The sequence below is a fragment of the Orcinus orca genome, chromosome X (genome assembly GCF_937001465.1).
Source record: "Orcinus orca chromosome X, mOrcOrc1.1, whole genome shotgun sequence".
NCBI classification, from domain to species: Eukaryota; Metazoa; Chordata; class Mammalia; order Artiodactyla; family Delphinidae; genus Orcinus; species Orcinus orca.
The window spans coordinates 58,749,057-58,765,157 of NC_064580.1; the positions used below are offsets into that span (position 1 = coordinate 58,749,057).

At 38.9% G+C, this 16,101-nt stretch overlaps 1 protein-coding gene across 6 annotated transcripts in view; it reads right to left on the bottom strand.

The window, feature by feature from the left end:
- The window catches only part of OPHN1 (oligophrenin 1), a 603,167-nt gene that overhangs the window by 19,144 nt on the left and 567,922 nt on the right, over nt 1-16,101 (bottom strand). For all 6 annotated transcript variants that reach the window (XM_033439137.2, XM_033439136.2, XM_033439135.2 and 3 more), the window contains one exon: nt 15,288-15,611. In XM_033439137.2, coding sequence (XP_033295028.1) covers nt 15,288-15,611 — 324 coding nt within the window. The remainder of the gene's footprint in view (nt 1-15,287; nt 15,612-16,101) is intronic.

A 16,101-nucleotide genomic window follows, 5' to 3' on the forward strand; every position in this document is an offset into this window, starting at 1 on the left:
TTAGAAGGACAACGGAAAAAGCTTTCCCTTTTGAAGTCCCCATTTGTGCCATCTGTGACAAACACAAACATGATATACCCAAATTTCAGGGCTATTCTAAAATCTAAATTGAAAGGTGTTCAATAGACTGAGTGTTCCTTGAGGGCTTTTGTGCCTGGCCTTATGCTCTCACAACATATGCAGACAAATGATTTGACATTGACTTTGCCATCTAGAGGCTTAAAACTGAGTTGGAAAATGAAGTCATACTCATGGGAAATAAGCATGAATACAGTAACTCAGCATCCACAATTAAAGGGTCAAACTTGGGTGCCAAAAGAAGTGAGGTAAGGGAGAGTTCCCTGGGGCAGAATTGTCAAAAGGCTTCATGGAGGTAATAGGACTTTAGCTGGACTTTGAGGGATGGCTAAGAATCCTTCCTTGCCCCTTCCCCTTATCAACAGTCCTCCTATTTCTGAGTGTTTGGAATTGTCAGAGATAGGTTGAGGGTGGAAGGAGTAGTTCTGAGCTCTTTTATGACACCTACATTTGAAGCTTGAGGCTTCTCATAGGCTCTAGAATATAGAAGAGTAAATATCTACCATCTTCCATGCCTGCCATTTCCTGAGAGGTTGTTACCCAACCACTACCACTATCATTTTTTGAACTTCTTTTATATTACCAGATGTTTTGTATACCTAATCTTACTTAATCCCCACAAAAACCTTACCTGCAATATAGGCATTGTCCCCACTTACAGTTGAGAAAACTGGCTCAGAGAAGTGAAGTTCACCTAATTAAGATTGTGTAGTTAGTAATTAGCCTCCTGTAAAAGCAAAACAACTGCTACCTTTTACTTAGTACTCATTATGTGCCAAGTACATTGGTATCTCATTTCATCATTACAGCAATCCTATAGTCACAAATATCTTCATTTTACAAATTAGAAAACTAAGGCTCAGAGAGGTTGTGACTTGCCCAAGGTCCCACAACTGGGATGAAGCAGAGCCAGGATTCAAACTCACATCTCAGTGACTCTGGAGCCTAAGTCATATCTGAGACTCCACTAAGCCTTTTGAGCTTATTGGTATTTTTACCAAATTGTACTTCCTTTTAATTTATTTTTAACTTCGGTCCACAACTTGACTCTTTGGACCTCCCTCTCCAGCCCAACCTATTCCCTCCCTCCCCATTCTCTATCAAATGACCATAACTAAAGAATTTTAGCATTTATAGATTTCTTAGGACTTGATGAACATCAATATTCAACCTTAAGCCAATTTCTTCCACCTTTTTTTACATCCATCTACACCTTACCCGAGAGCACAGAGTAAAGGGAGGCTGTTTTGACTTGTAGATTCCCTCAAACTTCTAGAATCATCTATCTCTTTCTACGACATTCCCCCATGATCACCTTAAAGCCTCTGACCCCTGTGAATCAACTTGGAGTTAGGCTCCAGGAAAGCCAGAGAATGAAAACTAAACACAGTACATTATTAAAAGCATAATGAGTCCAAACAAGAAAATGTGGATAATGGCCATAAAGCTCATTACTGCAAGAGCAAGTCTGTGCCTAATACTTTTAGAGCAGATGCAAATGCTACTCATAGCATTAGTCACCCCAGTGGAGAATTGATGGCCCTGTGGCTGAGCAGGGCCTTACAAGCACCCTTTCCCCAAGCCCAAAAGCATGCTACCAGAATGCAGTCTTCTCTCTCCAGTCAAGACAGAGGCTCCTAAGCCCATATGTCATAGGGTCTCAGTGTGGATGTATTCTCCATTTTTATCTCAGAACCTCTGGCACAGTGAAGGGCTCTTTACCCCATGCTCCTACTGGAATGTATTCTAACTCCCACTAGAACATGGATGACACTGGACTGGGACTGGTTGCTTACATGCCAGCCTCGCCATGAACCTTTGGAGGGCAGGGAACATGGCCATTCATCTTTGTCTTTCTAATTGCACAGCACTGTGTGCCTGAATAAATGAACAAATACATGTAAGTAGATGTCCTTCCTCTCCGTTCCCCAAAGGAAAGTCCTAAGTCCCTTTGTAGAAGCTACAAAAATGCCCTTTCCAAAGCCAGGCCTGGTAAGAGGCAGCAACATCAAAGGAAGGCAGGAAATTTGGCTTGTATAATTTTGTTCCTCCAAAAGTGAATGCTTCTTAGAAAACAGAAAGGGGAAGGTAGCTGGAGCCACTTAAGAAATAAGAATGTGATACCCAGGGAGCCAAGGTTCAATCCCCATCTCCACATCTTACAATGTGGGTGACTCTGGGCAAGCTGTTTCACTTCTCTGAGCCTCAGTTTCTCCATCTGTGAAATTGGGAAAATAAAACCTATCTCAGACAGATACACCAGAAATACATCTACGCGTGGAACAACTCCTACGGAGCACCTACTGAACGCTGGCAGAAGACCTCAGACCTCCCAAAAGGCAAGGAACCCCCCACGTACCTGGTTAGGGCAAAAGAAAAAACTAAACAGAGACAAAAGGATAGGGACGGGTCCTGCACCAGCGGGAGAGAGCTGTGAAGGAGGAAAAGTGTCCACACACTAGGAAGCCCCTTCGCGGGTGGAGACTTCGGGAGGCGGAGTGGGGGAGCTTGGGAGCCGCGGAGGAGAGCACAGCAACAGGGGTGCGGAGGGCAAAGCGGACAGATTCCAGCGCAGAGGATCGGGCCGACCGGAACTCACCAGCCGAGAGGCTTTTCTGCTCGCCCGCCGGGGCGGGCGGGACTGGGAGCTGAGGCTCCGGCTTTTGTCGGAGCGCCGGGAGAGGACTGAGGTTGGCGGCGTGAACACAGCCTGCAGGGCGTTAGTGCACCGCGGCTAGCCGGGAGAGAGTCCGGGGAAAAGTCTGGACCTGCCGAAGAGGCAAGAGACTTTTACGTCCCTCTTTGTTTCCTGGTGCACGAGGAGAGGGGATTAAGAACGCTGCTTGAGAGAGCTCCAGGGACGGGCGCGAGCCGCGGCTAAAAGTGCGGAGCCCAGAGACAGACATGAGACGCTAAGGCCGCTGCTGCCGCCACCAGGAGGCCTGTGTGCGAACACAGGTCACTAGCCACACGCCCTTCCGGGGAGCCTGTGCAGCCCGCCACTGCCAGGGTCCCAGGATCCAGGGACAACTCGCCCGGGAACTCGCACGGCGCGCCTCAGGCTGCAACGTCACGCCGGCCTCTGCCGCTGCAGGCCCACCCCACACTCCGTGACCCTCCCTACCCCCCGGCCTGAGTGAGCCAGAGCCTCCGAATCAGCGGCTCCTTTAACCCCGTCCTGTCTGAGCAAAGAACAGACGCCCTCCGGCGACCTACACGCACAGGCGGGGCCAAATCCAAAGCTGAGCCCCTGGGAGCTGTAAGAACAAAGAAGAGAAAGGGAAATCTCTCCCAGCAGCCTCAGAAGCAGCGGATTAAAGCTCCACAATCAACTTGATATACCCTGCATCTGTGGAATACCTGAATAGTCAACGAATCATCCCAAATTAAGGAGCCCTGTGGATGAAAGGCTCTTGGTGCTGCAGCCAGGACTCAGTGCTGTGCCTCTGAGGTGGGAGAGCCAACTTCAGGACACTGGTCCACAAGAGGCCTCCCAGCTGCACATAATATCAAACAGCAAAAATCTCCGAGAGATCTCCATCTCAACGCCAGCACCCAGCTTCACTCAACGACCAGCAAGCTACAGTGCTGGACATCCTATGCCAAACAACTAGCAAGACAGGAACACAACCCCACCCATTAGCAGAGAGGCTGCCCAAAATCATAATAAGTCTACAGACACCCCAAAACACACCACCAGACGTGGACCTGCCCACCAGAAAGACAAGATCCAGCCTCATCCACCAGAACACAGGCACTAGTACCCTCCACCAGGAAGCCGACACAACCCACTGAACCAACCTTAGCCACTGGGGACAGACACAAAAAACAACAGGAACTACGAACCTTCAGCCTGCAAAAAAGGAGACCACAAACACAGTAAGATAAGCAAAATGAAAAGACAGAAAAACACACAGCAGATGAAGGAGCAAGATAAAAACCCACCAGACCTAACAAATGAAGAGGAAATAGGCAGTCTACCGGAAAAAGAATTCAGAATAATGATAGTAAGGTTGATCCGAAATCTTGGAGATAGAATGGACAATAGAATGGACAAAATGCAAGAATCAGTTAACAAGGACCTAGAAGAACTAAAGATGAAACAGGCAACGATGAACAACACAATAAATGAAATTAAAAGTACTCTAGATGGGATCAATAGCAGAATAACTGAGGCAGAAGAACGGATAAGTGACCTGGAAGATAAAATAGTGGAAATAACTACTGCAGAGCAGAATAAAGAAAAAAGAATGAAAAGAACTGAGGACAGTCTCAGAGACCTCTGGGACAACATTAAACGCACCAACATTCGAATTATAGGGGTTCCAGAAGAAGAAGAGAAAAAGAAAGGGACTGAGAAAATATTTGAAGAGATTATAGTTGAAAATTTCCCTAATATGGGAAAGGAAATAGTTAATCAAGTCCAGGAAGCACAGAGAGTCCCATACAGGATAAATCCAAGGAGAAATACGCCAAGACACATATTAATCAAACTGTCAAAAGTTAAATACAAAGAAAACATATTAAAAGCAGCAAGGGAAAAACAACAAATAACACACAAGGGAATCCCCATAAGGTTAACAGCTGATCTTTCAGCAGAAACTCTGCAAGCCAGAAGGGAGTGGCAGGACATATTGAAAGTGTTGAAGGAGAAAAACCTGCAACCAAGATTACTCTACCCAGCAAGGATCTCATTCAGATTTGATGGAGAAATTAAAACCTTTACAGACAAGCAAAAGCTGAGAGAGTTCAGCACCACCAAACCAGCTCTACAACAACTGCTAAAGGAACTTCTCTAGGCAAGAAACACAAAAGAAGGAAAAGACCTACAATAACAAACCCCAAACAATTAAGAAAATGGGAATGGGAACACACATATCGATAATTACCTTAAATGTAAATGGACTAAATGCTCCCACCAAAAGACACAGATTGGCTGAATGGATACAAAAACAAGACCCATATATTTGCTGTCTACAAGAGACCCACTTCAGACCTAGAGACACATACAGACTGAAAGTAAGGGGATGGAAAAAGGTATTTCATGCAAATGGAAACCAAAAGAAAGCTGGAGTAGCAATTCTCATATAAGTTATATATATATATATATATATATATATATATGTAGTTTGCTTGAGTGCAGTGTTTTTTGTTTTCTGTACTGAATTCATTAGCATGGGTCGGTATAAAATTTAGCATAGGTCAATATGTAATTTGTAAACTAATAAGGTCTTAAAAGTGAGGAATTAAGTCTTTTAAATTTAATTATTTATTGTAAAGAGCAGAATAGCATACATAAACAGGTGCCTAAGGAAAACTTGTATTCTAATATGGAACTCTCATGAACACCTTTTTTTTTTTCTTCTAACGGTATGATAGTAGGCCATTTGATTATTTTTATGGCTTTAACTTTACAACAATGAAATATTCGTAAATTTTAAAAAGTATTTTTCTTTATTTGATGCGGGTGGGATACTGGAGAAATGAAAGGTCAAACATCTATTGAGGAATCCATACTTGTCTATATATTGTGTACTTTTATTTCAAGAACTGATTTAAAATTCCTAAAAGGATGCTATAATAAGTTATTATGCCATTTTACAGACTGAATTAAGTGAATTTCAGGGAGGTATGAAACTTGCCTAAGGCTATCCAGCTACCAAGCGGTAGAAGTGAGAATTAAATCCAGGTATACCTATAAAAAAAATAAATAAAAAAAAAAAAAAAAAAAAAAAAGCAGGCGAGGGCAGCACCAGGGTATGGGGTTGTTAGTTTTATAGGGGTGAGTAATTTCATACGCTGATGAGTGGGAGGAGTATTCCAGCTATTTTGGGGAAGGGGTGGGGATTTCTAGGAATTGAGCCACCACCCACTTTTTGACCTTTATGGTCATCCTTGGAACTGTCGTGGCACCTGTGGGTGTGTCGCTTAGCTTGCTGATGTGTTACAATGAGTGTATACTGAGGCTCAAGGTCTAGTGGAAGTAGACTTGTCCGCCATCTTGGACCTATTTTGTTCTAATCAGTTTATGTTGTGTCCTCGGGCTATGTAATTCTTTTAAAGGTTGTGCCCTGCCCCCTTTCCTCCTGTTTCATATTGAATATATAATATTTACCAGAGTATGTTTTAATAATTAATACATGATATATTGTATAATTAATTTATATATCATATATATAATGATATCTATAGGTATTTGTTCTAATAAGTCATTAAAAATAAATGAATATTAAAAAAAAAATTTACATGACATAAAAAAAAAAAAAAACCTATCTCAAAGGCCTATCAGAATGATTAGATGCAATAGATGAAGAGACGTGTCCAGTTCCATGTGTGGAACAGAAAAGGACCCTTGACAAAATTACATCAGCAAACAATATTGGTTACATTATCAAGTTGAGTGTCATGGAACAAAGCAATTTAACATGCACCTTGTTTTTGCTATCTTTAATTACTAAGAAAATATGTGGAGCACATCCAGTCTATTCAAATGTTGGATCAATGCAAGGAGTGAAGATGGTGGATAGGACAGTGGCACAGTTGTATCACTAAAGCAAAGAGACCTATGCATTGACCCTCAGGATGGCAGGCAAAGCTCTGAAGAAGGAGCTGAATTGAAGTGACAACAACAAGATGCAGAGTGGGTCAGCTAAGGTGACAGCTCTCTCCCTCTGACATTGCCATTTCAGGCAGTGGGCTAGAACCTGTGGCTAACAACTATTAGTTATAGCTTGGGGTCAGAGTTGTTTGCAGTTTTTGTTTAGTTGATATTTGTTCTGATGCCCAATATCTGTCACTGGAGTGACAGCCAAAATGGGGAGGAAGGGAGGGAATAAGATGTGAGGAGGTGGGAGTAGGGAAAGTTCCAAGAGGCAACTACACCAGAGGTTTGGCTAATTCTTCACCAAGGGCAGGAGTACTACCTCAGTTCTACTTCCTGTAGCCAAGGCTGGAGGCATGGGTCTTTGAGAAAACCTGCATCACACTGGCCTGTTGCTAACTGATTTAAGGCAGAAAGCAAAGCCAGGGAGTGCTGTGGCCCAGATTTAGATAGTCTGGCTGATACTGGACAGTCAAATGAGTACTCGCATTAGCTGAAACCCTTAGATCAGAGCAGCTGCCGTCAGCAGCCTGAGGCAGGACTAAGGAGGAAGGGGAAGAGTGGAATGTCGTTGGGATTTAACTTTGCAGCAGAAGATGGTGAAAGCGGAACTGATAGGGAGGGCTAAGTTACTGTGTGGGCTGAGCTGATAAGATCTGACTGACCCCAAGGCTTGGCGACAGGCAAGACAAACTTTACTGTGATGAATATAAGTTGAGTTATCCAGTTATCCACCAGATTGATGTGAAGGTCAACATATGACTTATAAATTGAAGCAGTTGTGTACATAGAAGTCTGGCTTAACTTGTTACTTCCGAGAAGAGGCAAATCTTATGAAGAGGAGGAAAAGGGGAAGGAATTAATAACATATTCTGCATATTGATTATATAGCAGATACTTTATTTGTTATTCCTTTTAACCTTAGCAATAATTCTGAGGGATGAACTGTTTCTCCCATTTACAGATAAGGAAACCAAGGTACAAAGAGGTTAAATAACTTAACTGTAATCATACAGATGCATCAGTGTCAAGCTAGAGAATTCATAGTCAGTTACTTAGTAGAAATCTTATCAGAGCCCCATAGAATAGCTTTTACTGAATTGTGCTCTGAGACAATGCCATCAACCCATATTGAGGTTGTTACATGCAACAACCCACATCATGAAAGCAGCTCCAGACAATATGTAAAAGAAGGAGCATGTTTCTGTTTACGGACATGGAAAATTGAATTTCATATAATTTTCGTGTCATGTCATATTTTTCTTTTGACTTTTTTTCAACAAATTAAGGCTTAGGTTTGCTAAGTCCTTATAAAAGCTTAAAGACAGTAGGGACCCTGTATGTCTTATTCACCCTTATGTCTTCAACACCTAGAAAGGGGCCAGTTACACAGCAATTATTCTTACTATTTTTTAAGTTCTTATATTTTTCTATATTGTGAAATGCCTTAAATATTTTTTGGAACAGGACATGATATAAAACATAAGGCACATTTTTAAAAGGCTATCTAGCTAGAAAATAAAAGAGTCAGGATGTGGATCTAAGCCTTTGTGATATCAAAGTCTCTTTTTTCATAGAATTATATTCCCCCTAGTCCCCTCTAGATTAGTCACAACCTCCCAACATGAGTCTCCCCATCTAGTAGCCAATTAAATTTGCAGAAGTCAGCCACATTTTGAATTTGTAATTTGTAACTTAAAAAGCCCATAGTTTTGCTGCAGTTGTGCCCTCTTGTCCCTATTTCTACTATACTGGAAAGTAAGAATGAGAAAACAATAGTTCACAGGTTCAAAGCTTCTTATAGGAAGGTAAAGTGATAGTTCTGCCTTACTGGAAAGAACACAGACTTTGATGCCTGCCAGACTTGCTATGACTTAGATCCCAGATCTGCCAGTTACTCACTATGAACCTTTGGCAATTAACACCTTTGGGAGCCTCAGTTTTCTAGTAGAAAAAAAATATATTCTTCACAATAAGTTTGTGAGGATAAGAAATATTATGCTAGTACCTAGTACAGTGCCAGGAACATAGCAGATACTTAATAAATGGTAAATATAATGCACCTAATGTAGAAGCACCAAAATATATAAGGCAATTATTAACAGACTTAAAGGAAGAAATTGATAGCAACACAATAATAGTAGGGGACTTTAACACTCAACTTACATCAATGGATAGATCATCCATACAGAAAGTCAACAAGGAAATAGCAGTCTTAAATGAAACATTAGACCAGATGGATTTGATAGATTTGTATAGAGCATTCCACCCAAAAGTAGCAAAATACATATTCTCCTCAAGTGCACATGGAACATTCTCAAGGATAGACCATATGTTGGGACACAAAACAAGTCTCAATAAATTTAAGAAGATTGAAATAATATCAGGCAACTTTTCCAATCACAATGGAATGAAACTAGTAATCAACTACAAGAATCTACAAGAATTACAAATACGTGGAGAATGAACAACATACTACTGAAAAACTATTGGGACAACAAAGAAATCAAAGGAGAAATTGAAAATTACCTGAAGACAAATGAAAATGAAAATATGACATACTTAAATTTATGGAATGCAACAAAAGTGGTACTAAGAGGGAAGTTTATAGCAACACAGGCCTACCTCAAGAAACAAGAAACAAATCTGAAAGAAACAATCTAACCTTACACCTAAATGAACTAGAAAAAAAAGGAAAAAAATGAAGCTCAAAGTCAGTACAAGAAAGGAAATAATAAAGATCAGAGTGGAAATAAATGAAATAGAGACCAAAAAGACAATACAAAAGATCAATGAAGCTAAGAGCTGTTTCTTTGAAAAGATAAACAAAATTAACAAACATTTAGCTAGACACTAAGAAAAAAGAGAAAAGTCTCTGATAAGTAAAATCAGAAATGAAAGAACAGACATAATAACAGATACCACAGAAATACAAATAATTATATAAAAAAAGTTATGAATAGCTATATGCCAACAAATCAGCCAACCTAGAAGAAATGGACAAATTCTTGAATCCCAACCTTCCAAGACTAAGTCATGAAGAAAGAAAATCTGAATAGACCGATCACTAACAAAGAAGTTAAAACAGTAAACAAAAACCTCTACCAAACAAAAGTCCAGGACGATACGGCTTTGCAGGTGAATTCTACCAAACATTCAAAGAAGATTTAATACCTATCCTTCTCAAACTTTTCTAAAAACTTAAAGAGGAGGAAAAACTTCCTAACTGATTTCACAAGGCCAACATTACCCTGATACCAAAACCAGACAAGGACAACACACACACACACACACACACACACACACACACACACACACACACACAGAGTTACAGGCCAATATCTCTGATGAACATGGATGAAAAAATCCTCAACAAAATATTAGCACATCCAATACAATACATTAAAAGGATCATACATTGTGATCAAGTGAGATTTACTCCAGGGATGCAAGGATGGTTCAATATGTACAAATCAATCAACGTATGCACCACACATTAACAAAATGAAAACTAAAAAATGTATCATCTCAATAGATGTAGAAAAAGCATTTGACAAGATTCAATATCCACATATGATAAAAATTCTCAATAAAATGGGTATAGAAGGAAGTACCTCAACATAATAAAGGCCATATATTACAAATTCACAGGCAACATCATACTCAATGGTGAAAAACTGAAAGCTATCCCTCTAAGATCAGGAACAAGACAAGGGTGCCCACTCTCACCACTCTTATTAAACATAGAATTGGAAGTCCTAGCCAGAGCAATTAGGCAATAAGAAGAAATAAAATGCATCTATATTGAAAGGAAGAAGTAAAACTGTCACTATTTGCAGATGATATTATTTTATACATAGAAAACATAATAAAGAAAAAAGAATGAAAAGAAATGAAGACAACTTAAGAGACCTCTGGTACAACCGTAAACACAACAACATTTGCATTACAGGGGTGCCAGAAGGAGAAGAAGTAGTGAAAGGAACCAAGAAAATATTTGAAGAGATTATAGTTGAAAACTTCCCTAACATGGGAAAAGAAATAGTTACCCAAGTCCAGGAAGTGCAGAGAGTCCCATACAGGATAAACCCAAGGAGAAACACCCCAAGACACACAGTAATCAAATTGACAAAAAATAAAGACAAAGAAAAATTATTAAAAGCAACAAGGGAAAAATGACAAATAACATGCAAGGGAACTTGCATAAGGTTAACAGCTGATTTCTTAACAGAAACTCTACAAGCCAGAAGTAAGTGGCATGATATACTTAAAGTGATGAAAGGGGAGAACCTACAATCAAGAATATTCTACCTGGCAAGGATCCCATTCAGATTTGAAAGAGAAATCAAAAGCTTTAAAGAAAAGCAAAAGCTAAGAGAATTTAGCATACCAAACCAGCTCTACAACAAATGCTAAAGGAACTTCTCTAAGTGGGAAACACAAGAGAAGAAAAGAACCTACAAAAACAAACACAAAACAATTAAGAAAATGGTCACAGGAACATACATATCAATAATTACCTTAAATATGAATGGATTAAATGCTCCAACCAAAAGACACAGGCTCACTGAATGGATACAAAAACAAGACCCATATATATGCTGTCTACAAGAGACCCACATCAGACCTAGGGACACATACAGACTGAAAGTGAGGGGATGGAAAAAGATATTCCATGAAAATGGAAATCAAAAGAAAGCTGGAGTACCAATACTCATATCAGAAAAAAATAGACTAAAATAAAGAATGTTACAAGAGACATGGAAGGACACTACATAATGATCAGGGGATCAGTCCAAGAAGAAGAGATAACAATTATAAATATATACACACCCAATATAGCAGGACGTCAATACATAAGGCAAATGCTAACAGCTATAAAAGAGGAAATCAACAGTAACACAATACTAGTGGGGGAATTTAACACCTCACTTACACCAATGGACAGATCAACCAGACAGAAAATTAATAAGGAAACACAAGCTTTAAATGGCAAAATAGACCAGATAGATATAACTGATATTTATAGGACATTCCATCTGAAAACAGCAGATTACACTTTCTTCTCAAGTGCACATGGAACATTCTCCAGGATAGATCACATCTTTGGTCACAAATCAAGCCTTGGTAAATTTAAGAAAATTGAAATCTTATCAAGCATCTTTTCCGACCACAAGGCTATGAGATTAGAAATAAATTACAGGGGGAAAAGACGTAAAAAAACCCCACACACATGGAAGCTAAACAATACATTACTAAATATCCAAGAGATCACTGGAGAAATCAAAGAGGAAATCAAAAAATACCTAGAGACAAATGACAATAAAAACACGATGATCCAAAACATACGGATGCAGCAAAAGCAGTTCTAAGAGGGAAGTTTATAGCAATACAATCCTACCTCAAGAAACAAGAAAACTCTCAAATAAACAATCTAACCTTACACCTAAAGTAACTAGAGCAAGAAGAACAAAAAAGAACCAAAGATAGTAGAAGGAAAGAAATGATAAATATCAGAGCAGAAATATATGAAATAGAAACAAAGAAAACAATAACAAAGATCAATAAAACTAAAAGCTGGTTCTTTGAGAAGATAAACGAAATTGATTAACCTTTAGCCAGACTCATCAAGAAAAAGAGGGAGAGGACTCAAATCAATAAACTTAGAAATGAAACAGGAGAAGTTAGAACGGACACCATAGAAATACAAAGCATCATAAGAGAGACTACTACAAGCAACTGTATGCCAATAAAATGGACAACCTGGAAGAAATGGACCAATTCTTAGAAAGCATAACCTTCCAAGTCTGAACCAAGAATAAATAGAAACTATGAACAGATAAAACACAAGTAATGAAATTGAAACTGTGATTTAAAATCTTCCAACACACAAAAGTTAAGGACCAGATGGCTTCACAGGTGAATTCTATCAAACATTTAGAGAAGAGCTAATACACATCCTTTTCAAATTCTTCCAAAAATTTGCAGAGGAAGGAACACACCCAAACTCATTCTACGAGGCCACCATCACCCTGATACCAAAACCAAAGATGCTACAAAAAAAGAAAATTACAGACCTATATTACTGATGAAGATAGATGCCAAAATGCTTCACAAAATACTAGTAAACAGAATCCAGTAACACATTAAAAGGATCATACACCATGATCAAGTGGGATTTATCCCAGGGATGCAAGGATTCTTCAATATATGCAAATAAATCAATGTGAAACACCACATTACTAAATTGAAGAATAAAAACCATATGATCACTTCAATAGATACTGAAAGAACTTTTGACAATATTCAACACCTATTTATGATAAAATACTCACCAGAGAGTGGGCATAGAGGGAACCTACCTCAGCATAATAAAGCCACGTACAACAAACCCACAGCAAACACCATTCTCAATGGTGAAAAACTGAAAGCATTTCTGCTAAGGTCAGGAACAATACAAGGATGTTTACTCTTGCCACTATTATTCAACATAGCTTTGGAAGTCATAGCCATGGCAATCAGAGAAGAAAAAGAAATAAAAGGAATACAAATTGGAAAAGAAGAAGTAAAACTGTCACTGTTTGCAGATGACATGGTAATATACATAGATAATCTAAAGATGCCACCAGAAAACTACTAGAGCTCATCAGTAAATTTGGTAAAGTTGCAGGATACAAAATTAAGGGAAAGAAATCTCTTGCATTCCTATACACTAATAATGAAACATCAGAGAGAGAAATTAAGGAAACACTCCCATTCACCATTGCAACAAAAATAATAAAATACTTAGGAATAAACTTGCCTAAGGAGGTAAAAGACCTGTACTCAGAAAACTATAAGACATTGATGAAAGGAATCAAAGATGACACAAACAGATGGAGAGATATACCATGTTCTTGGATTGGAAGAATCAATATTATGAAAGTGACTATACTACACAAAGCAATCTACAGATTCAATGCAATCCCTATCAAACTACCAATGGTATTTTTTACAGAACTAGAACAAAAATTTTTAAAATTTGTATGGAGACACAAAAAACCCCGAATAACCAAAGCAATATTTAGGGGAAAAAAATGGAGCTGGAGGAATGAGACTGACCTCAGACTATACTACAAAGCTACGGTAATCAAGACAATATGGTATTGGCACGAAAGCAGAAATATAGATAAAAGGAACAGGATAGAAAGCCCAGAGATAAACCCATGCACTTATAGTCAACTAATCTATGACAAAAGAGGCAAGGATATACAATGGAGAAAAGGTAGTCTCTTCAGTAAAGTGGTACTGGGAAAACTGGACAGCTAAATGTAAAAGAATGAATTAGAAAACTCCCTAACACCATACAGAAAAATAAAATGGATTAAATACCTTAATGTAAAACTGGACACTGTAAGACTCTTAGAGGAAAACATAGGAAGAACTATGTAAAGAACTCTTTGACATACATCACAGCAATTTCTTTTTTGACCCACCTCCTAGAGTAATGGACATAAAAGCAAAAATAAAGAAATGGGACCTAATGAAACTTAAAAGCTTTTGCACAGCAAAGGAAGCCATAAACAAGACGAAAAGACAATCCTCAGAATGGAAGAAAATATTTGCAAATGAATCAACAAACAAAGGATTAATCTCCAAAACATGTAAACAGCTCCTGCAGCTCAGTATTAAAAAAAAAACAACCCAATCAAAAAACAGGCAGAAGACCTAAATAGACATTTCTCCAAAGAAGACATACAGATGACCAAGAGGCACATGAAAAGCTGCTCAACATCACTAATTATTAGAGAAATGCAAATCAAAACTACAATGAGGCATCACGTCTCACTGGTTAGAATGGGCATCATCAAAAAATCTACAAACAACAAATGCTGGAGAGGGTGTGGAGAAAAGGGAACCCTCTTGCACTGTTGGTGGGAAAGTAAATTGGTACAGCCACTATGGAGAACAGTATGGAGGTTTGTTTAAAAACTAAAAGTAGAACTACCATATGACCCAGCAATCCCACTACTGGGCATATACCCAGAGAAAACCATAATTCAGAAATACACATGCACCCCAATGTTCATTGCATCACTGTTTACAATAGCCAGGTCATGGAAGCAACCTAAATGCCTACTGACTGACGAATAGATAAAGAAGATTTGGTCCATATATACAATGGAATATTACTCAGCCATAAATAGGGATGAAATTGGGTCATTTGTAGAGACGTGGATGGACCTAGAGAGTGTCATACAGAGTGAAGTAAGTCAGAAAGAGAAAAACAAATATCGTACATTAACGCATATATGTGGAATCTAGAAAAATGGTACAGATGATCCAGTTTGCAAGGCAGAAGTTGAGACACAGATGTAGAGAACAAACGTATGGACACCAAGGGGGGAAAGCGAGTGGCGGGGTGGTGGTGGGATAAAAAAAAAAAAAAAAAGAAACCTAAGTAAGAGATTATAAAATCCATTCAATGGAGAATATTTTTAATTGGTAAGATCCTATGCATAATTCTATGTTATTTTAATGAAATTATTAAAGTGAACAATTTCTAGGGAAATATAAAAAAAAATAGTTGAGGTAATTTCTCTTCCCTGTGGGATTCCCAAGCACTTACCTTCCTTGTGGTGAGCCAGGGGCCGAGGAGCTGGTCTCTTTACATGGAAAGAGGAGGTCTTAGTGGGCCCATGACCTGGCACAGGTCCATTGGTGGCCTTTGGTATGGCCTTGGTCCCTCCATCCTGCAGCCTAGATACCAACTTCCCCACATCCACCTCGAGGCAGGACTCCAACTTGCCATCTGAAACAGGCCTGCTTGGGGATTTCCTCCCATGATCTGCTTCCCCACTTCTCTGCATAGGCATTTTGGGGTGTTGTGGCATCTTGGTTGGTTCTATACTGCTGATGATAGTACCATTCGGTGTTCTGTGTTGGATTTCATCTAGGAAAAGATGGTGCAAAGAGGAAACATTAATGATAACCTTTGTATATATAATATTGCAAAGTTATACACATATTCAAAGGAGCTATTGTCATGGAACAAATCAATGATATCCCACAAAATCAGTCTCTACCCATTCCAGTTCATGTGAAGTCACAAGTCTCATAAAACAGGGAATTCAGTTTAAGATCTGAGTATTATTTTCATGACCACAATTCAGCAAAACCACAATATGCCAAGATACTTTATTTAAAGGGATATGTTAAAAAGGGACTTAAGAGACCCCAATCAATTGTACATTATATTACTTTTAAATAAGGTACCATTTAATCCCTATTTCTATTTCTCTCAAAAGTAATTTATAAAGATCTCTTAAATTTCAAGGTAATACACTTAACAGAATTTAACTTCTTTCTCCATCCTCATAAAGACATCCTCAACTCACCACTTTATGGCTTTCCCTTAGCTTTTGTGGTTTACAATTTCCTGT